This window comes from Lepeophtheirus salmonis, chromosome 13 (genome assembly GCF_016086655.4).
Source record: "Lepeophtheirus salmonis chromosome 13, UVic_Lsal_1.4, whole genome shotgun sequence".
Lineage (NCBI taxonomy): Eukaryota > Metazoa > Arthropoda > Copepoda > Siphonostomatoida > Caligidae > Lepeophtheirus > Lepeophtheirus salmonis.
In genome coordinates, this window is record NC_052143.2 from 30,796,937 (window position 1) to 30,817,962 (window position 21,026).

The window sequence follows — 21,026 nt, forward strand, 5'->3', positions numbered from 1 at the left end:
TTATGTTCCCACGACTGGGACCGGGAACAATGGCAATACTTTACTTTTGGTTCAATTATGCTGACCTGGTTTGCCTTATATAGATAGACCTGCCAAAATTTAACGCGCATCTGCTATTGTTTGAATCTATTTAAGTATTATATTAATGTCTAGTTTTGCCACATATTGAAAAACGACTGGTCAATTATTGCAACTGTATCCGTAGTCAGGGATAGAGATTAAATCAATTAATATAAAATAAAGCCAAAACGATGAAAAATTACTCCTTAACCCCAGTGTTTATAGAATATTCCTAAGACAAGTTGATAAAATTATCGATTTTTTTCACAATAATTGCATATATGATATACAATTGTAAAGTGAATTTATTCATTATTGACTGTGGCTAGTTTGATGTTGGAGAAAATAGAGTCTCTTGCAAGTGTTCTGGTCCCCTCTAGCTACTCTTAAAATACATGTCATTCTTCTTATTTTATTTTTTATCCGTATATGATCTCATGTAAATGAAAAGTACTCAATGAAAATATCTTTTTTTACTGAGGTAGTGCATAATTAATATTCAAATCGATCCGATCCTCGTAATAAACTTTATCAAAACTAATCAAAAATACTTCCATGAATTACTTTATTATTCTTAAAATAGGCTATTACATTGAAATTATTTAATATGAATGTAATCAATTTACATGACCAAAATCGAGCCTATATTTTTATTCTGACATCACTAAAAAACGGCCAACAATCGGCTATTGCAAAAATCAGCTAGGATTTCCAGCCATCAGCTAGATGATATTTTTTCCAGCTAGACAAGTAAAAACTCAGCTAGATCTAGCTGGAAATCAGCTAGGCTGGCAACACTGACGATAAGAGCAAAGTCCGATAATAAGAACTAAGACATCATTTATGCCTGTTCTGATAGGCTGCTAAATTTTTATTTTTAACGCTGGAGGAAGTAGTTCCTAATAAAGACATATCTTCTTTGTATAAAACACACAACCTCAATGACAGTTATAGATAATCAATTCATATCTTTTTTGGCAAGTGCATTAGTAAGGCAATGAAATACTCTACTAATCAATCAATGGGCTCTTTAATGAACACAAGTTATTAAATTTAAATTAATCGATAATATCTGTTGGCCTTAACAAGGTTGAAGTGCCCCAAACTATTAAATAAAGAAATCCAGGACGACCTAGAGAAATGAGGAGAGAAGAGACGTGGAAGAATAAGATAAAAGTAATATATTCTATATACAGATATGGAAAATTAATCAGGTATCCCTCTGACAACCATCCACAATGCACGGCTATTGTGGATAGTACTTTATACATATATTAAATAATAGCAATAACTAAAAGATGAGAAGGTAGGAAAGGAGGGTGTACAGGGTGTCCACGATAAATTGGAACTATCTTAAAATTCAACCTGCTTGATAAAAATGGAATTTGGAGTGTATTTGTTAATATGAAAAAGTTAGACATGATATTAAACAATAAATTTATTCAACATGTCCTCCCTCAGCAGCCACCATCTTCTCCATCCTGCCCCTAAAGGATTTGCATGCCCTGATGACTTCCGCGGAATCGACATCATTCCACTCCCTCGTAATGGAGCCCTTCAGGGCCGCGATGCTCTTGTGGCTGACCTTGCACACCTCCCTCTCCAACTTCCCCTACCAGTAGTAATCACACAGATTGAGGTCGGGTGAGTTGGAGGGCCAGGTGTTGCAATCCCAGAAAGTGATGTCGAGGGGGTTGAAGAGGTTAGTGGTCCTCATGGCGATGTGTGTGGGAGCTGAGTCTTGTTGGAATATGAACTCCCTCCCAGCGGCCGTATCCTTCATCCAGGGGATGACGAACTCCTCCATGACTTCGCAGTACCTTATGGCGTTAACCCTTTCCTTGGGATTGAAGAAGAAAGGAGGCATCACCTCACCGGTGCTGCAGATGACACCCAAGATCATCACGGAGGCCGGGAACTTTGAGGCGAAGACCGCAGGGACCTCTTCTCTCTCCTTGGCAAGCCACCTGTCATTCTGGACGTTGTAGCTTCTGTTGACAGTCCAGTTCTTCTCGTCGGAGAAGAAGATGATTCTTCCTCCATGGCTCATTGAGGAGACGCTTACCGTTGGTGAGCCTGGTGGCCTTCATGGATGCTGTGAGGATGTGTTGTTTGGCCATTCGTTATGACCTGTACCCGAGGTCCTCATTCACAGCCTTGGCTATAGTACTTTATACATATATTAAATAATAGCAATAAATAAAAGATGAGGAGTGAGGAAAGGAGTCACGAATATCTAACAATATGAGTTGAAGCCGATCAGTACATACAATTAATCTTTTGAGATAATTAAATGTCATAAATGCTCGATTTTATATCCTTTTTGCAAAAGTAAAGTTAATTTGTATCATTCATCTTTGTACAATTTACAATAAGAGGTTGTGTGCTTCGTCCCATATTCAATTTTCCATATGTCTCGGCCCCGCCTTCTAACTCTATAAGTGTTCCCTTACTTGTTTAATTATTTTTTTTTACCATTTAGTTGTAACTTGTATCTTCCCCATGCTGGTGGTACTGAGCTATTGACTATGTATTGATTGGACGCGATGGGCAACTCGGATATTAGAAACCAGAAGGTAACTCTTTATGTTACTGTAGTGATAGTATGAATCAGTCGTTAGTGACTGTCAAAATCGTAATTAGACATTTTGGATAAATAATTAAGTAATCTAAGTTCGTTCACACAGTACGACCGTTAGAGGCTTGGGTTATACACATATAGTCTAGTTGCACAGGAGGCACTACAAGTTTTCTTTTCTACTTAGAGGTGAATGATACACTTTCCCTTGGAGTTGAATTCCTTGGGTGATGATTTAAATAAAAAGGGTCCGGTGTGTTTACAAATGCCCAAGGATGTGGAGCATATGCACTCTACCTTTGATACTAGCAATAGGAAATGGGAGTAGTTCTTAAAGATGGACACCTTGACATAATTTGCAAATTTCCTAAAAGCTGCATTACCAAGATCTTTGAGAACCTGTGGAAGAAACGACTGTGATCATGTCTTATAACACACATTGTTTCACATTACATGAAATATTCCTTACTAAATTAAATAAAAGAATCTTCTCTGCAATTTTGGTTTAATTAATTAATTTCCCTTGCCATTTATGATTAATAGGACTGGGCATGCATTGTAGGATAAATTACTCATTAGAGAATAGAAAAGGAAAAACGGTTGTTGCGTTTTTTTCTTTTTTTTTAAATTATTATTTATCAAATCATTGTAGTGATAGTACCTTCCTCTAATATAAACCCTATTTTGTCGCATACCCTAGTGCAATATTGAATAAAATTAAAATTATTAGTCAAATCCCAGAAAAAGTTCCCTCTCCGCCTGGATTGCAATTAATGGTGTCTGCATCTATCCATTTTTCCTGGGAGTTTATATTTTCCATTTCGATATCCTAGGCATACGCTTTCTGATCATCTCTTCATGTTCTGTTCAAGGGATGTGTGCATCATTTGGTGGATCTATTCTTCGTTCATTGAGTAGATGCCCCTTCCCACCAAGGTCTGTGATAGGTACTTCTGACCTCGTGAATCCTTGCCCAATCCTTCTGCTCAAAAATACATAAATTCCTCTAGATCTTTTACTGTGAAATCGTATACTATACTTCTATAAGAACTAATGAGTTCCATAAAAAGACAGAATTATCGACTGAAAGCCCAAGTGAAGACTAGAAGGAGTTATCCTCCTCTATCTACTGCTCCTTCATTGAAATCCTGAAGTTCTTTTGTTCTTAAGTCAACTCTGCTTCGTCTCTTACTCAAAGAAAACTATTTCATTGATAAGAGTCCTTGATGTATATAACGTAGAAATAACTTACCTCAATCACATTGATATCCATTTCATTTATAAGGTGGATAATTTTAAACTGAGTCGATTTGTCCAAATCTGGTTATAGGATTTATTCTGGAAAAACCAACATTTTAAAGACCTATGCGAATTCGCCAATAACTAATTACTAAAGATTTGTGAGCTTTCGCTCACGTTTTGTGTAAAAATTGTTCATTTTTCATTACTGGTAAGAAATAAATAGATTAAATATGGACTCTACTTAGAATACAGAACAACTCTTAATATTACTTTGATGGCATTTTTCGAAGGAAAATCCACTTGCAAAAATCCTCCTTTATTAGGCTATCTTTTTGGAGGGAAAACTATTTATATGATGCAATCAGGATTATAATAAGGTACATGATCGGAAATTTAAGGAAGCCAGATTCTGACAACAGCCAATTAGTGGAAGGGGAAATTTGGATCAAAATTGACTTTTGAATAATCCCCCTTGAATCTTTCAACAAATACTTTTTCGCCAAGTTGCAAAGTTTAGCAATTTTCAGTGGTGTAATGATTATAAGAGGACTCAATTTAAAAAGAATCCTCAAGGTCTTGCCAACTTCAAATTTGCTCCAACTCCTAATGTGGACGTTGAACGGCCTTTGAGTAATTTTACATTTATGAATAAATTATGATAAATACATATATAACAACACTAATTGCTTTAAATCATCCTTATAAAACTGTATCTTTCTTTAAATTAAAATGGCTCAATTTTGATATTCTGGGTCCATATTTTTTCAAAATTTTAGATCTCTTTTTTTGCTCATTTTTGCCAAAAAAATCGCCCAAAATCCCAAGTATACTAATTACCTAATCATCCACAACTATAAAATAAGATATCTTACATATTACATTTTGCATCTTTTGTAAAAAAATAACTATCCATCTAAAAATTTTCAATGAAAATATATTTAAAGAGAAACAAACAAATTCACCCAAGTTCGGTTAATTGGGTATGGACAATGGAAAACGTCACCAATCTAATATGATTTTCAAAACTGTGTAAAAAAAAACAAACATTGAATGTGTACTATACTGTCTATACCATATTAAAACAGGTTTTATTGCCTTTTAGAAAAATGAAGTTACTTTGTCGCACCTTGTATGTGAAAGGTCATATCAGAGTCAAATTAAGTATCCCAAATCAAATGATGGTTTTAAACTATAGCTAACACTCTTGGGGATCTCAACTCATCCTAGAAATTTATATACAAAATAAATATAAAGAAGAAATAAGGCCACCAAATTAGAAGTAAAAAAAAGTAAACATTTCACATTTATAATAAAGATTGCTTTTAGGGTGATGTGCCACAACAGGGGCGTAACCAGGGGATGGGCTGGAGGTGCTGTAGCCCCTTACGAAATATACCAAAAAATTAATTCTTTAATTTTTTGTCAATAGGTGTGGATTTTTTAAATGGTAGCCGGACTTTATGGAGACAGTGGACTATATGGAGACAACCAATCAAATCACTTTCTCTATAAAGTCCCTGAGCGGACTATATGAAGACAACCAATAAAATCACTTTCTCTATAAAGCCCCTGAGCGGACTATATGGAGACAACCAATCAAATCCTTTTATACTGATCATAAAAATATTGATCAAATCGGTAGTTCGAACCGAAACTTTAAAAAAAGGAAGAATTTGGCTAATCTAGCTGCAAGAAGAAAGGAAGAGAAAAGTAGCAAACCAATAATTTGAAATCGTATTGTAATTGTTCAATTCAAATCAAAGATTCTGACGGATTCGTTTTTGTTAAATGTAGCAGTCGTCATGTGGTAGGTGGATTACAGATAGAAGAAGAGCCCAATTAATTCGCTCAGTCACTTCAACAATCCATAGATCGAGATCAACTCGTCAAGAGTTCCCTAGATGGATGGATCATGTTTACTGCCTACCTATGCGAGTAGCATGCTTTGTGAAAACGTTAGTAAGTTTCTGATCAAGTAGAACAGTTCAAAAACAAGTTTTCCTTGAGTGAATTTATATCCTGTGTCTCATATTCCATTAGGATTCGTCTCCATCCGAAGATACCTTGCTATGGATTGCTGTCAAACAGAGTTTCTTTTAATGAACACCAACACCAATTATTACGAATTATGCATATATATTAAATCAAATAGTAACACAATACAAATTCTAAAGTAAATAAATAAATATATATTTATATATCATACGTTCATGGATCCTTTTTTCCCAGTCGTAAACTCTATTAGCGTAGTAGTATCATGAAGATCAGGAACTGTAGGTGCTTCTAGGAGAGGAGAGTCACGAAATTGTGGTGGAGGAAGATGTACTAAATCAATTATATTGATGGAATAGTTGTGGAAGGACATTATGAGTTTTATATATTATATACGAGTGTTTTTCGTACTTATAATTAAACAATTATTTCAACAGCTAAACGAGTTGTTGTTATTGTATCCATAAAATTATTCCGTGTAGGAGAATTTGCCATGAACATTTTTGTTAATATTGAGCGATATACTTTTAATGATAAATACAACTTCTTTTAAAAGAGAAGTTAATTTTAAATATGCCATAATTTATTATATTATACAAAGGAATCTTAATGAAACTTTTGAAATTCAGCACCATAACTTTAAAATTGAAAGTATTTTTCGGTAATCTGATTTTCTGTTATGTATTGATGAAAAATATACATTTGAAAAGGTTTAGTCTTCCAGTGCCCTTTTTGTAACCTCTAGTTATTTGAAAATAAGATATTTTTAATATAAATTATATATTTGTAAAGGGATTAAGAAGTTTCAGTTTTAAAGTTATGGTGCTGAATTTCAAAATTTTCATTAAGATTCTAATTTTTTATATTAACGTATGCACTAGGGAAACTTCTCAATCCCTTTACAAATATATAATTTCTACATACGTTAAGATAAAAAATTAGAAACTTAAGAATATTAAATGAATGTGAAAATAAAAAGGACTGATCCAAATTTCATATATTTATTTTCAGTTCTTCTAATTTTACTACAGAAGAATAGAATCTCAGGCCAATCCATTGTTTTATATATCGGGATACATAGCCTCTCTCATCATTAAGTTTTTCAAAATTAAAGATTGCCAACCTTTTTGATTTCTGAGAAATCAATAACTCATGGTCTGTGAATTTTCTGGCGAAGATCGAATCTTATCAAGATAGAGTTAATAGGACTTCAGATTTATTATTATATTAAAACACATTACATGCTAGTCAGCTTTACAATATGATATTCTCAGCGAACAAACTCGACCAATTTTATTGACGTCGACAATTCCAAGACGATGCTTTACAAAGCTATTTGTCAATTTATTAGAAACGGGAGATTCCTATCATCCTATTGGATTGAAGTGTAAAAAACAACATCATTTTGCTAATTAAATTGCTCATGTTGGATTTAAATATTTTTATATATCTAGCAAAAATCTCATAAATGAGGCTAATAGTAGCGTACAATCTGGTTAAAAAAAAGGAATTCTCATGGTGCAAGTTCCATAAAAATTATCTTCTAAATTTTGAGCTTTCATTATGTTTCTTTAAATAAAGGATTGATTTACTCTAAAAAAATTGTTTTATTCAGATCTTAAAATAATAATATATTTTCATAATAATAGAGGTCTAAATCAAAGAAAAACAGGATGAAATATAAATAGTTAGCTTTTAATTTTGAACGTCTATATTAGTGATTATAATATTACCTTTATCCATGCCATAAATGAGTATATTTAAAATAAATAAAAATTAAATATAAGAACTGTTATGGTAAACTTTGATTAATAATTTTTATTAGTGTGGAGATCCTAAATCTTCATGGGGGTAATATTCCAATTTGGTGATAAGCAATTAAGTTTGTTTTTTTTTGAAGATGATCACGACTAACTATGTTTAAAAATTGCAATTCTACAGAAGTTCACATATAATTTTTTATCACATAGGACTCAACAATTTAGAAAATCTATTTATACAGATAGTAGCAAAATATAATATGTATTGCAGACAAAAGTATCGAGAAAAAAGGGTTCATTGTGAGTCTTAGATTGACTTCAACTTTTTTTCAAAGGATTTCTGCATTATATACATCAAGGAAACTGAAGGATTCTTAACAATGAAACATTTTTCTCAGAATAAGAGACGAAAAAAAAGTCGACCTTGGAAGGAACAGGATTCAAGAGTTTCAACGAAGGAGCTGTGGATGAGAAATGAAAATCTTTGTTCCTTACTGTGTAATTCATTCGGGAACTATTTATTATTGTGGAACTTTCCAGTTCTAAATAACTATTTATACGTAATATCAGAATAGAATATGCATTGTTGACCTAAATATCTAAAAAAGAGAAGCACATTATCTTCACGAGTCTATAATTATCTTGCACTTGTTTATCAATGACAAAAGAGACTCAGTAGTAATAAAGAAGTATACAATGATTCCGTAGAGGAACTGTAGGAATTTATGTATAGGACAATGATTAACGAGAACCGAAGTCACTATCACAGACCTTGAAATGAAGAGGCACTTGCACAATCAACGATCCTTCCATTAAAGGATACAAGATCCACCGACCGAGTGAAGCACTTGTTCAAGGGATCTCACCTTAAGAGTCGAGATCCCTTGAATAGAGTATCAGAAGACGTGTGAATAGATATTCATAGGAACGGTAAGGATGGATGGATGCAGATCCAACTTCTCTCACCTTCCTCCTTCTGCTTTAAGTCCCGCTTCATATAGTCTGAGGGCAAACATGTTAAATAAATTCATCTAGCAAGCTAATATGACGATGAGTTCGAACTAGTTGTTATATTTAAATAATCTGCTATATAGTCCGAAAACGAACTATATGGAGACAGAAAAAAAATATTCATACAAACCTGTCTCCATATAGTCCGATGTCTCCATAAAGTCCGGGAACCAATTCGAAGTATTCAGATTTTAATGGACTACTAGGTATATCGTTAGCACTTGAAATGATTTTATACCCATTTGCGTTTAAGTTACAAGTTTACGTCCACTTTCTTTTCTACTGACAATATGCACTAACATCTTAATATTTGACATTGTACAATTTGACAAGGTTGATTACACATCTTTTCATATTTTTTTATTACTCGGAATAGGCAGGCATATAGTACAACAAGACAACATCATCAATTACATTCGTAAGGGAAATAAAATTTAAGTTTATTTATGGATGTTATCTAATACACACACTCTCAGAAAAACAAATATGATTCTAATCACTTGAACAAGATGTTATAAAAGTCTATTGAAGAAATGGATGATGACATGATGTAGTAAAAATAATAAATACACTCATGGAAACAACCAGAAATAACTTTTCTTCTTACAAGGCAGCGGCACCAGAAATAATTTCGATAAGTTCTCCAGTAATGACGGCTTGACGAGTTCTGTTGTATGTAAGAGTCAATTTGTCAATCATTTCACCTTAAAAAATAAAATAAATAATATATATGATGATAAAACCGGGTACATTGTATATTGTAGGTATAAGTTTGACCGCAATTGTGAGTTTATATATTATGAAGTATTCCGAGGGGAGGGGGACTCGCAGTTGATCTGTTGGCTGAGGGATGAGGCCGGAGGAGATCACATCTCATAAAATAAAGCACTACACATTTTTCTTGTATCTACCGTGAACGATTCCAATATAATTACAGGATAACCCCAATGGAAAGGAACTTTTATGTTATCAAATCCTTAGACTCCAGAAACAGAAAATGACTTTATACGTACATAAATAGAAATATACAGTACAAACTAAAATGATTGTCTAATCTTACGTGGAAACTTATTCGAGCAATTCTGATCGATTCGAGTCGATATCCCTCAACTCCTACTGCATTAATATATTTTTCGCTTTGCGAAGTTATTTCCCTTATTATTAAAAGGTTGCGATAATTGAATTTCAAACATCCACTATCGCTATCTCCAATTTCGAGATGGAAAGTGACAGTATGACGTGCGGGCATACTTATACAATGTACCCATAAAAATATATATAATATATCAAGATGAACCTAATTGAGAGGTTCATTACATTACCTGCATTCTTGCTAGAATTGTCCATAGCAGTCATTCGTGAAGATTGTTCAGAGCATGCCCCCTCCTTCAAACAGTAGTAGATCAATGATGCCAAATTGTACTCCAAGTATGATTGCAATACATCATCGTCAATAGAGTCGTATACGGAGAGTTTCTCAGCTTGGGCAACTGAGTCCTTAGAGAAGATATTCAAAGTTGTAGTTTTATAGGACACAACTGATCTATAAGAGAAAGGGAAACGCAATTAACATAAATGAGGACCGACTAATTAATATTAACTAATACACACTTGAATTTATTATACATGAGTCTTCCAACATCGTATTCGAATCCACTCTGCATAATATTTGAGGCAATTTTAGAGGCGTCTCCAAATTGAGGGGGAAGACGTCCAATCTCACTTCCAACCATCAAGATGTTTTTAGCAAAGAATCTGAAATTAATAAATACATATTCAACTACAAGTCAATAAGATTTCAAAAATCGTAGTGAAAATTGAGATGTTGACCTGTTTTAATGAACAGAAAGGATATTTTATAAAATATCGGAATTGGCGAAACTTGCCTCTAGTAGTAGTGTTTTTACGCATCATAATGAACTACTAGGGTTCGATCGATAGGGATATTTGGACTCAATACGGAGAAAAATAACACCAGATAACCGAGTTATCGGCAGATTTTCTTTTCTTCAAATTAACCCTTCCATGAGCAAATTAATATATATATATACATATATTATCCGCAAGGCGATGTGACTTTCTGTAGCCATATATGTATATTTTTTGATTTTCTCATTATGAATTAGCAAAGGTTAAAACCACAATTATTACCCATATCGATTTTTACTAGAATGATTTTTCTCAAAATTGAGTGTGGATTACATTTGTATTCTTCGACAAATTATCGTTAATTTTATCTACAAATTATTTTTAATAATCCTTTGAAGGCGCTGCGAATTGCACTTCAAGTAGTCAAAATTGAAATCAAATATAGGTTTTATACTAGAGCTAAGATTTTTGGGTATCTTAACTTATCCGACAAATTTGAATAATAATTGATTCAAATATGTCTATGAAATATTAAGTTGTATTTATAAATTAAATAAAAAAAAGAAATTGGGATTTTCTCCCTTTTGACGGACTTCATTTATTAAAAAATCAGTTATGTTGTAATTTAAAAAAAAAAAAAAATGCAATTCAACTAATTGTATTATGAAGCAAAAAAATTGTTTTAAAGATTAAAAACTTAACTAATTTAATTTATAATAATGAATGACAAAATTATCATTTCAGCATACACCTTATTATTTTATGTATAAGATTAACAATGGAACTTACGACACACAACATGTATTTTTTCCTTGTTATTAGTTGTTTAAGGAATATAAATATTATTGTTATTTTCCGAATAATTTGCAATTAATAATGAGTAATCGGAAATTTAAAAAATATATTTAGAAACTTTTGATGGCTTCCTTAATTAGTCCCTAAACAACCTTGTAGGAATTATAAGGATCAAAATAAATTAGTGTGCAATAGATTATTTTCATGGGACGTTAGGATTGTTGATATCAGTCTTTTAAGTTATATAACATTAAAAACCCTTTTATGAAGGAAAATAATGAACTACTGGATGTCAAAATGGGACCAACAAATACTTTCCAACAAAAATGTATCCACCTAATGTAAGACTGGAATGTTGTTGAAGTTAGCCACTAGCAAACGGGGCTAGTTAACTTTTTTTTATTACTATTTAATAATTTTTAGGCTAGTAAAGAAATAAAGGTAAATAATTAAAATAAGGTAAGTTTTGGGATTACAAAAAGGAAGTAATATATTTTCTGTGAAACATAATTTATACTTTATAAAAAGTATAATTAAAAATTGAAATTTGTTAGCCATATCATAGGGACTTTCAGTATCCATTACTTCGATTCAATTCAAATATCATTGCTTATCATAGGCACCAAGTAGTATTCATGCAAGTATTTAGTTTTTTAGTCTTAAAGACATTTGATGAAGTTTCATGTAGATTTGTTGGAAATATGATGTAAAAATATCAACTTTAAGCCCCCAAGATGGTGTTTCTTTCAATTATGATACAACTCATGACGTCAGTGAAAACGTTCTGTATGCTCATTGAGGTTATAAACATGCTTTTTTTATGTACAATATATATATTCGATATTATTTGAAAGATTTTAAAATTCCCTCAATTCGATATCGAAACCAAAATTCGCCCATCTTTAATTTTAGAACATGAGAATATTATAAAATGCACTTAATTATGCTATTAAATCTATTAAAATTTAATAAGTCCTGAGATAAAGACATGTTAAGATATCAACTTTTATTAATAGTTTTCCTCAGAGACGAGAATAGATGCACCGAACTTATTGTTACGACTATTAATTTTTATTTATTAAAATATAGAATTCAATCCCGAATAACATATAGTTTATTGAGGTAGGATTTTTTTTTTTTTGAATAACATATTTAATCGTTTTATTCCCTTTATAAGGTAATTTTGTTTTTCAACTGACCAGGTATTTTTTAATTTATGAGTCAAATTTGTTTCACGATCCGCAATTCGAATGGCTCTGATCTAAAGTGATTTTATTAAAGATAAATATTCATATCATAATAAATGACGGAATAAGAAAGATCTCAATTTTTACAATTTTTTACCTAACGATCATTTAGTCATTATATATCCTTGAAAATAAGGAAATTGTCTCTAAAGATACCCCCTAACAAAGTAGGATGATCCTCTGTAACAACTCTGTTTCTCAGGATGAGCTAGATAAAATAAATAATGTAGAAATGCACCTTTGAAGTTGAGCTCTGGACTTGTCTCCAACACAAATGATACCCACATTATCAATGTTTTCCCGTTCAAGAAGATCGTAGCGAATGTTTTTACAGATACTCGAATGAACGGCCCCGCAGAGCCCACGATCTGAAGTAAGGGCAACAATCAACTCCTTAGGAGCCTCCTCCTTGGAATCCACCTCCGTTTTCTCATAGAAAGCCTTACTTCCGTTCCCATAAGGACGAGCTGCTTTCAAGTCCCTCTCTGCACGGGCATACTTGGCTGCAGATACCATCTTCATGGATTGGGTGATCTTTTGAATATTTTTGACGGACTTCAAACGCATAGCAATGGCCTTCAGATTCGCCATTCCACGCTCCTGTTGATAGAGGCATGTCTTTGACCTAGTGAATAATGAATTCATATGATAAATCAATTAAAGGAAATCAAGGATTGAATTTACCCTAAAACTACAGCCCGTGTACCCAGCATTTTGTTATGGAAGAAGTAATATATTGACTAAAATGAGTAAAGTAGGAGATATCGATATGGAGTCGCGAATGAACTACAAGGAACTTGGATCACAGCTGAACTATTTTCTCTGTTTCTTTTCTCACTTCCAACTTCAGCTCATTTCCTCCTTATGTCACTTGTCTTTTTCTCCTTCTCCTCTCTTCTCTCAACTTCTTCCCATTAAAATCACCAGCTTCATGGCGGCGGCCGTTCATAAATAAATATTTACTGCCATTTGCCTCGTGATGCAACGGGTTTTTTTATATCCACATAATGTCAATGAGCTCTATAAATATCTGGAGGGCCACATAGGAACTACAGACTACGCAACCTCATAGTTATAAGAAACGCCATATTCTTTGTCAATAATATGAACAATTTAATTTAATTATGGACTTGAAAGAAATCTGAGGACTCCAATTGGATTCGATAAAAATATTCGAGGGCTTTGACTTGCAGTATAATGACTTTTTACCAGCTCCGACTATTCCTGAAATACATAATCAACCTATTAAGTATTTCATTTGACATTCATGACTGTATTTTGCTGCATTTAAGGAGTTTATGGGTCAATGGATACTTTGAACCTTCACAGATTTTAATTGTGGAGAGTAGAGTGTTTTACGACTAGTAATCTAAAGTCTTGCTATCAATATCTCTATAAATATGAGATATGAATTATATGCATCTGTGTCAGCGTTTTGAAACTTTCGATAAAAATGTGACGTTGATATTACTTCGAGAAGATTTGGGATGTTTCATTCGTCTAAGTATTTAATTTAAATGAAAAATGTTATTATTTAAGTATTAAAATTTTGATTCTTTGGTGGAGATACACCTTATGCCACGCGACTTTTAAATGAAGAACTCATAATGATTTATTGAAGAAGACAATAAATTGTAACTATTATTGAAAAAGACCCTGTCACTATATCTTTCTTCTTAAAATATTATTTAAGCCACCGATGAGGTTGCGCAGTTAAAGCTTGCACTACTCCAGATATTTATTGAACACATTGACATAACGTATTCAAAGTGATATTATTGAATTGAACGACATTACAATTTGCGTGGTTTATTAATAAAAAAACAAATTAAAGGTACAAAAAGTTTAATTTAACGATTAATTATGTAGATATAAATACTTAGTTGTATAGTTTAATTAACTAAACGTCATGTTTTTATGTTACAACGGTTCAATTTAAGTCATTATGTACCGAACTAGAACTAATGACGTCACATAAATAGTGGATTTTATCAATGTTATTATAAGATTGGATTTAATGTCAAACAAAGATGACGTAATAGAGTCACATTATTATGAAATGGGACCGTTCACGATTTTTACAATCTTGAGTGTATTATTGGGATTAAAATCCCATGTATCTGGTTCACCTTCGGGACACACCAACAACTGGGCTGTACTAGTAGATACATCTCGTTTTTGGTTCAACTATCGACATGTAGCCAATGTTTTGTCCATTTACCGCTCTGTTAAGAGGTAAGTAATTGTAATCTGCCTTTGGCTGGGTTTTGAAAATCCTCGGGTTTCTTGTACTACTCATTGCCTTTTTGAATGATTTTTCCAGATTAGGGATCCCGGATTCTCAAATAATTCTCATGATTGCGGATGATATGGCCTGCAACCCTCGTAATCCTCGCCCTGGAACCGTCTTTAACAACGCGAATCAGCACATCGATGTTTATGGGGAGGATGTGGAAGTGGACTACAGAGGTTATGAAGTGACGGTGGAGAACTTTATTCGTCTTCTCACTGGAAGGCTACCAGAATCCACTCCAAGGAGTAAACGACTCCTCAGTGATGCAGGCTCCAATGTTCTCATTTATATGACAGGACACGGTGGAGACGGATTTCTAAAATTTCAGGACTCTGAAGAGGTCACAAACATTGAATTAGCAGATGCTTTTGAGCAAATGAGATCCAAGAAGCGCTATAATGAAATTTTCTTCATGATCGATACCTGCCAAGCCGCCTCAATGTATTCAAAGTTTTACTCACCAAATATCCTTGCAGTAGCTTCCTCCTTAGAAGGAGAAGACTCCCTTAGTCATCATGTGGATCCTGCAATTGGAGTCTACATCATAGATCGCTACACTTACTTTGCTTTGGACTTTTTAGAGAATGTTCAACCTGACTCGAATAGAACCATGGGGGAGTTTCTTAAAGTATGTCCCAAGAGTCAGTGCATTTCAACTGTTGGAACACGAACGGATCTCTTTAAGAGAGACCCTTTTAAAGTTCCTATTACGGATTTCTTTGGATCTGTACGAGACGTGGAAATAGTTTCTCACCAATCACTCGTCCTAACTAATGATATTGAGCTTAAACCAATTAATATGTCTAGGGAAAAAGCAGAAAAGGTTGTCAACTATGGATATTTGGATCCCCTTCCTGTATTAAACTCAGTCATATCCAATTAAATTATTAATTTATTTCTTTGAAAATATAGATTTTTTTAAAAATATATTCATTAATTAAGGACTTTGCGAATTCAGTTTCCTTATTAATAGCTCCTCCTCCATTAATTGTAAATTTTCCTCCATTTTGATCATCTCTTTAATGTTTCTCAATTCTAATTCCAAGTTCTGAATTTCCAATTCCACTTTTTCGTCCGTGAATAGAGTCCCAGAGTAGAGTCTCGGAATTATAACGGATACGTCAATTTTATACCTTGAAGAAAATAAATAAATACTCTTTGAGTATACCCCTTAATTCTATGCGTGTACCTTAGTTGAAGATGTTGGTTGAGTTCAGCTAAACACTCCACAATGGAAGTGCATCCTAGCGATGACTTTTCTGCTAATGATGAATCACTTGCTATGAAAATAAAAGCTAAAAAGAGTATTGCAAGGTGCGGAAGACCCATCTTTTTATAAAATATCTACGTTTTGTGTGGTTCTAATCAGTCTTGTAACCAGACCAATATCCTAAGACGGGCACTCCAAACTCTAGGAGGGGACAGGGTTGTAACTAGCATTTTTCTTTGCCGGTTGATAAGTTGGAGATGAGATTTTTGAATTAACTTTTTTTTAAGACCCAAAATTTGAAATTATTTCTTAGTCAAAATTTTGCTGTTTCGTTTGAGTAAAATGTAATTATGCTTATATTCCACTCGAGGGGTACAAACATTGTCTTGGTCGAGTACAGTCCCCTGTAGTTACGGCACTAATTATAATCTTATATTATATCATATATTTAATAGAAATATTTCTATTAACCTTGGTTAATAACAAAGTCTTGTTTTCCAATCCTATCTCCTCAATATGTTGTGCTTTAATATGGTTGACACTCTCCACCTTTTCTAGAAATTAACTATAATGACGTATTCTGACTTTGTATGAAATAAGATGAACTTTTTTTATTTATATAAATGACATAATATGCAGTTATGGTACTAATTAATTAATAAATCTTTAATTAAAATGTTTTATAAAAACAATAAACACATTTTTTTTCTTTCAAACTATAAGTGTGATAATTAATTATATTAGTTTGAAACTTATTTTTTTGCTTTTTGATCAAATATTAGAGCTTTCATCTTTTGACTTTCGACATATTTTACTCTTCGTTCTTTAGAATTTAAGATCTTATTAACTTTATCGACAACATTTGCTTTTTTCTCTATTTTGTTTTCTGTTGCAGAGAGTTTGTTTTGTTCTTCTGTAAGTAATTGTGTCATGAGGGAAAATCTTTCCTTCATTGCCTGTAAAAAATATATGACTAATATAGTACATGATTAAATAATGTATTTTGGCTTCTTTACCTTGGCTTCATTCTCTCTCTCAAGGGCCTTTTTTAAAGCTATTTTAGCATTCTCCTCCTTTTCAGTTGCCTTCAATACTGCCTCATTCTTTTCTTCCTCAAGTATTGCGACGGATTTCATGAAATCATTACCGTCAGTCTCTAGTTTCTCTGAAAGACTCTCGATGGTTCTGGCATAGTCTGGCTTTACATATTTTCTCAGTCTATCCATATCTACACCCTCCGGTAATAACTGTCGTCTTTGACGCTCTGAGAGGTCATTTGCAAGGTTTTTAAGATGTTGAACCTTAGCCTTGAGAAGTTCATGGGATTCAATACGGACTTTGGTATGTGCTAGAGTCTGTTTGGTTAGTTCAAGCTTTTTTTTCATATCCTCAAATGTAGAGGTCATGTTTTCCATTTGTTTTCGGGAGTTATCAGCCCTAGAATAATTAGTAGCACTCTCTGTAGACGGATCGTTTATCATAATAGTATACCTACCTCATTTTGGCTTCTTCAGACTCTACTTGTTTTTGCTTCATAAGCCGTACAGCCTCTTCATTACGCTGTATCTCCTTCTGGAGCTCACGAGCTATATCATCCGGCAACTCGTTTATCCCGTCAGGGAGCATTTCCTCAATTTCAGTGATAATGTCTGCCATTACGAACCAAAACAAAACCAAACCTCCGCAATGAACAAAAAAGAAGCTCCAGACTTATAGAGGTCATAAGAACAATCAGCCCCAAATGACTTCTTTTATTCACTCACTTTTCATAAAAATATTTCGATGAAGTATCAAAGTATCTTGGCTTTAGGCCAATACATAAAAATAATAAGTCTTAATTCCCAACTTTCTTCATCGCCAAGAAATCAATTTTGAAAATAATAGAAAATGCGTAAAAATACCAATATATATATTCGAATCAAAAATACTATTCATAGTTATGAAAATAAAATATTCGGCTCAAATAAATAAACCATAAAATTTGATCTAATCAAAGCATAAAAATACAACATGACTATAGAGGAGTATAGAATGTGTCAATTAGAGAGGGACCTCTTTTAGATACTCCAGCGGCGTTGTAATCGTTTGACGGAGAAGATGACTGATACTTTTCCTCTTCAACATAAGTAACAGGGTTGTTGGGATTAGAGTTCTCAGACGCATAGCCTCCAGTTTTAGCGGCAGTGAAACTTTGAGTCTGAGGTCCGATCAAGTAAGTAGAGTCGTCTCCAGAATTAGATGAACCTCCCGATTCGTACGTATTTTCCTGAGTAAATGAAATGGGCTGAGTATAAGAGGCCTGTCCGTTTGAGTTAGGAGTTTGATACTGCTGAGGCTGCTCTTGAAGGGATTTATACAATGGTTGATTAGGGCCATGGGGCTGAGAAAATTGGAATGGGTCATTATACATTTGATTGGGTAATTGTTGAGGTGGGTAAGAATAAGGATCAGGTGGTTGCAAGACGTTTGATTGGTAAATTGGAGGACTATAAGGAGGTGGTTGTGGAGGATCAACAGGTCGGGGAGGACCACAATGCAGGGGACATGGTGGCAGAGAATATGGTTGTTGAAGTGTATAAGTTTGAGGATAAGGAATTTTCTGATCGGGAATCGGCGCAGGACCATAGTCCCCAGACTGGCCATAAGTACCAGAATTTGTCTGATCGGTACTCTGCGCCGGCCCATAACTAGGAGTTTGAGTTTGTCCATAACCCCCAGACTGACTATAAGCACCAGAATTTGTTTGACCATAAGATGCAGATTGTGACTGATCGTAGCCAGGAGGTTGGGGTTTACCGTACGCTGCAGACTGCGCCAGACCTTCAGTTTGAACGTAAGAAGATCCTTGGGTACCATATGTTGTTCCTTTATCACCGTATGTAGTTCCTTGAGTACCATATGTGGTTCCTTGAGATTGAGCATAAACATTACTTGCCTGTTGTGGTTGATATCCACCCGTAGAATATGAATTTTGACCATCGTAAGTAGATGACTGGGTTGCATGTGAAGGCCCATAATTGGGATAAGTGTTGCCTTGAGCATAATTACCCTGTTGACCATAATCTGGCATATATCCAGATCGCATGCTATATCCAGCTCCATAAATCCTGTCAAACCAAATGGAATAAAGTATGTATATTATTTTTTATACAAATTGAGATACGTACCCGCCATTATCACCTATTCCGTAAGTCTTGGCAAATTGAGTACCAGTCAAGGGATGAGGGATATTATGATACTGTTGTAGGTAAGAGTATTCCAATGGTGTATTTCCATAGTCCACTTGAACTTGAAGTCTACGGTTTCCCAACTTATGAAGTTTATCCAAATGGGAATCAATCTTCTTCTTCGTGTAGGCCAAATGTCCTTTACCATCCTTGTGACTTACTCCATAGGACGCAGGTTTCTTTTCATGTCCTCCATGATGCGTTTGTCCATAAGCCCCTTTCTGTGGAGATCCGTAACCGCCATGAGCTCCTTTCTGTGAAGAACCATAACTCCCATGGTGACCTTGTCCATAAATCCCTTTTTGTGGAGAGGCATAACTTGTAGGATGAGAGGGAGGGCCGTACGCACCTCCACCCTGCTGAGAATAAGACGAGTGCCCACCGTGCCCACCACCATAACCACCATGTTGTGGAAAGGATTGTCCATAGCCGCCATGCTGAGGAGGTCCATAGCCTTATTTAAAGTATTAGTAAAGAAAAAGAGTGATGGACCCTTAACTCACCTCCTGGCCCACGGATCTTATTCTGGTACGCTAAATGCGAGTAAATTCCATATGGAGCGAATTCAGGATTTTGCAGATAGGACCTTCCTTGGGGCTTCTCTTTCTCAACATCCTTTTTAGTCTCGGACTTCTTAGCATCCTTTTTTTCTTCCGAATGCGAAAGACCGAAGCAAAATACGCTAATCAGAAATAGCACAACAACTCGCCTCATCTTTCCAACTGACTTGTTCTACTCCAAGTTCAAGGAAAAGTTCTTGCCAATCCCAGAGTACCTTTCCCTCTACGTGGCGATGCTCATAAAGGAGAAGGATTAAAAGGTTCCAGTTAATTACTCATTGGATTTACTTTCATGAACTCTATTGCATTTCTCAATTATCTGTGGCTTTTACTCCTTACTAGTTCTTGCCCCCGCTTCGAGCCTCTTTATTTCAAGATGAGCTTACAATATTATTCAGTCATGTAAGAAATATCAATAAGTGTAGAGCGTAATATTCCATGGGATCCAAAGTCCCATTTTTGATGCTAAAGCTTCATCGTGAAAAACTTAATTACAAATGATCTCCTAAGCTTAAAAAGTTAACATATATTTTCTAATATTATTTGAAAATATCTGCAAGAATGAACCCCTACATATTAAAATAATGTGTCTGCCTCCACTGCCCTATTTATTTAAGAAAAAATGATTAACTGGTGTATTGAGAGATGGAAGTACATTTTGTGTCAAACGCGCTAGCTTACTGCCTACTGAAGAGAGGAAAAAAGAGAGACTCTGATCGCCCTTCTCTAAGAAAAAACACGAATAATATGCAATTTAAACTGGTAAACGGAAGAGGTTGGGCGATGATAATTGATAATAATATTAATAGTTTTGTTGTAGTTCTGAATTATGAATTGAAAGGGAAATAGAAAAAAGGTGGATCGGGGCTGTGAGAGAGGGAGTAAAGAGAGAGTAGAGAGGTAAGTGGGAGAGAGAGAGGGAAAAAAAGATGGAGTTTATTATATGAGCTGCAAAACTTCTATTTAAGTTTTAAAAGAAAGTAGGGAGACGAAAAGCACGTGATTCATATTTGCACAATTTGTGGTCGCAGCGATACTTTTTTTTATCCACTAGGGGCGTGGAGTAAACTTGAATATTATTACTGCATAAGTAGCTGTATAACTTCCCTGCATTTACCTTTTTATCTGAAATGACATGGTAAATGCTGCAAAAGGAAGGAAAAGTTGAATACGTCATGAAGG

The 21,026-nt window shown here is 34.1% G+C and overlaps 4 protein-coding genes and 1 long non-coding RNA gene across 6 annotated transcripts; 2 read left to right on the forward strand and 3 right to left on the reverse strand.

Moving 5' to 3' along the window:
• The first annotated feature begins 207 nt into the window (after positions 1-207).
• Positions 208-7,712, forward strand: LOC121128431 (uncharacterized). Of its 2 annotated transcripts, XR_011783234.1 has the most exons (7): positions 208-1,236; positions 2,543-2,636; positions 4,983-5,159; positions 5,207-5,250; positions 5,310-5,839; positions 5,921-6,053; positions 6,884-7,712. It is a non-coding gene; the product is annotated as an uncharacterized lncRNA (long non-coding RNA). The 2 variants fall into 2 exon arrangements; XR_011783233.1 differs by having other exon boundaries at positions 4,983-5,250.
• Positions 7,713-8,981: 1,269 nt separating this feature from the next.
• Positions 8,982-13,465, reverse strand: ATPsyngamma (ATP synthase, gamma subunit). Its single transcript, XM_040724007.2, has 5 exons — positions 13,239-13,465; positions 12,793-13,179; positions 10,255-10,398; positions 9,966-10,186; positions 8,982-9,347 (listed from the first exon to the last, which is right to left on the reverse strand). The coding sequence occupies exons 1-5, from the start codon at positions 13,265-13,267 to the stop codon at positions 9,247-9,249; spliced, it is 882 nt and encodes a 293-aa protein (XP_040579941.1). The 5' UTR covers positions 13,268-13,465; the 3' UTR covers positions 8,982-9,246.
• A 1,088-nt stretch (positions 13,466-14,553) lies between these two features.
• On the forward strand, positions 14,554-15,792 carry LOC121128777 (putative GPI-anchor transamidase). Its single transcript, XM_040724396.2, has 2 exons — positions 14,554-14,789; positions 14,878-15,792. Exons 1-2 carry the CDS (start codon positions 14,572-14,574, stop codon positions 15,728-15,730), a joined length of 1,071 nt encoding a protein of 356 aa, XP_040580330.1. The 5' UTR covers positions 14,554-14,571; the 3' UTR covers positions 15,731-15,792.
• Positions 15,793-16,642: 850 nt separating this feature from the next.
• LOC121128779 (uncharacterized) lies at positions 16,643-17,768 on the reverse strand. The gene is made up of 3 exons (XM_040724398.2): positions 17,553-17,768; positions 17,074-17,494; positions 16,643-17,013 (listed from the first exon to the last, which is right to left on the reverse strand). Exons 1-3 carry the CDS (start codon positions 17,711-17,713, stop codon positions 16,810-16,812), a joined length of 786 nt encoding a protein of 261 aa, XP_040580332.1. The 5' UTR covers positions 17,714-17,768; the 3' UTR covers positions 16,643-16,809.
• Positions 17,769-17,949: 181 nt separating this feature from the next.
• On the reverse strand, positions 17,950-20,533 carry LOC121128775 (uncharacterized). The gene is made up of 3 exons (XM_040724393.2): positions 19,788-20,533; positions 19,225-19,738; positions 17,950-19,164 (listed from the first exon to the last, which is right to left on the reverse strand). Exons 1-3 carry the CDS (start codon positions 19,996-19,998, stop codon positions 18,072-18,074), a joined length of 1,818 nt encoding a protein of 605 aa, XP_040580327.1. The 5' UTR covers positions 19,999-20,533; the 3' UTR covers positions 17,950-18,071.
• Between the last annotated feature and the right edge of the window lie 493 nt (positions 20,534-21,026).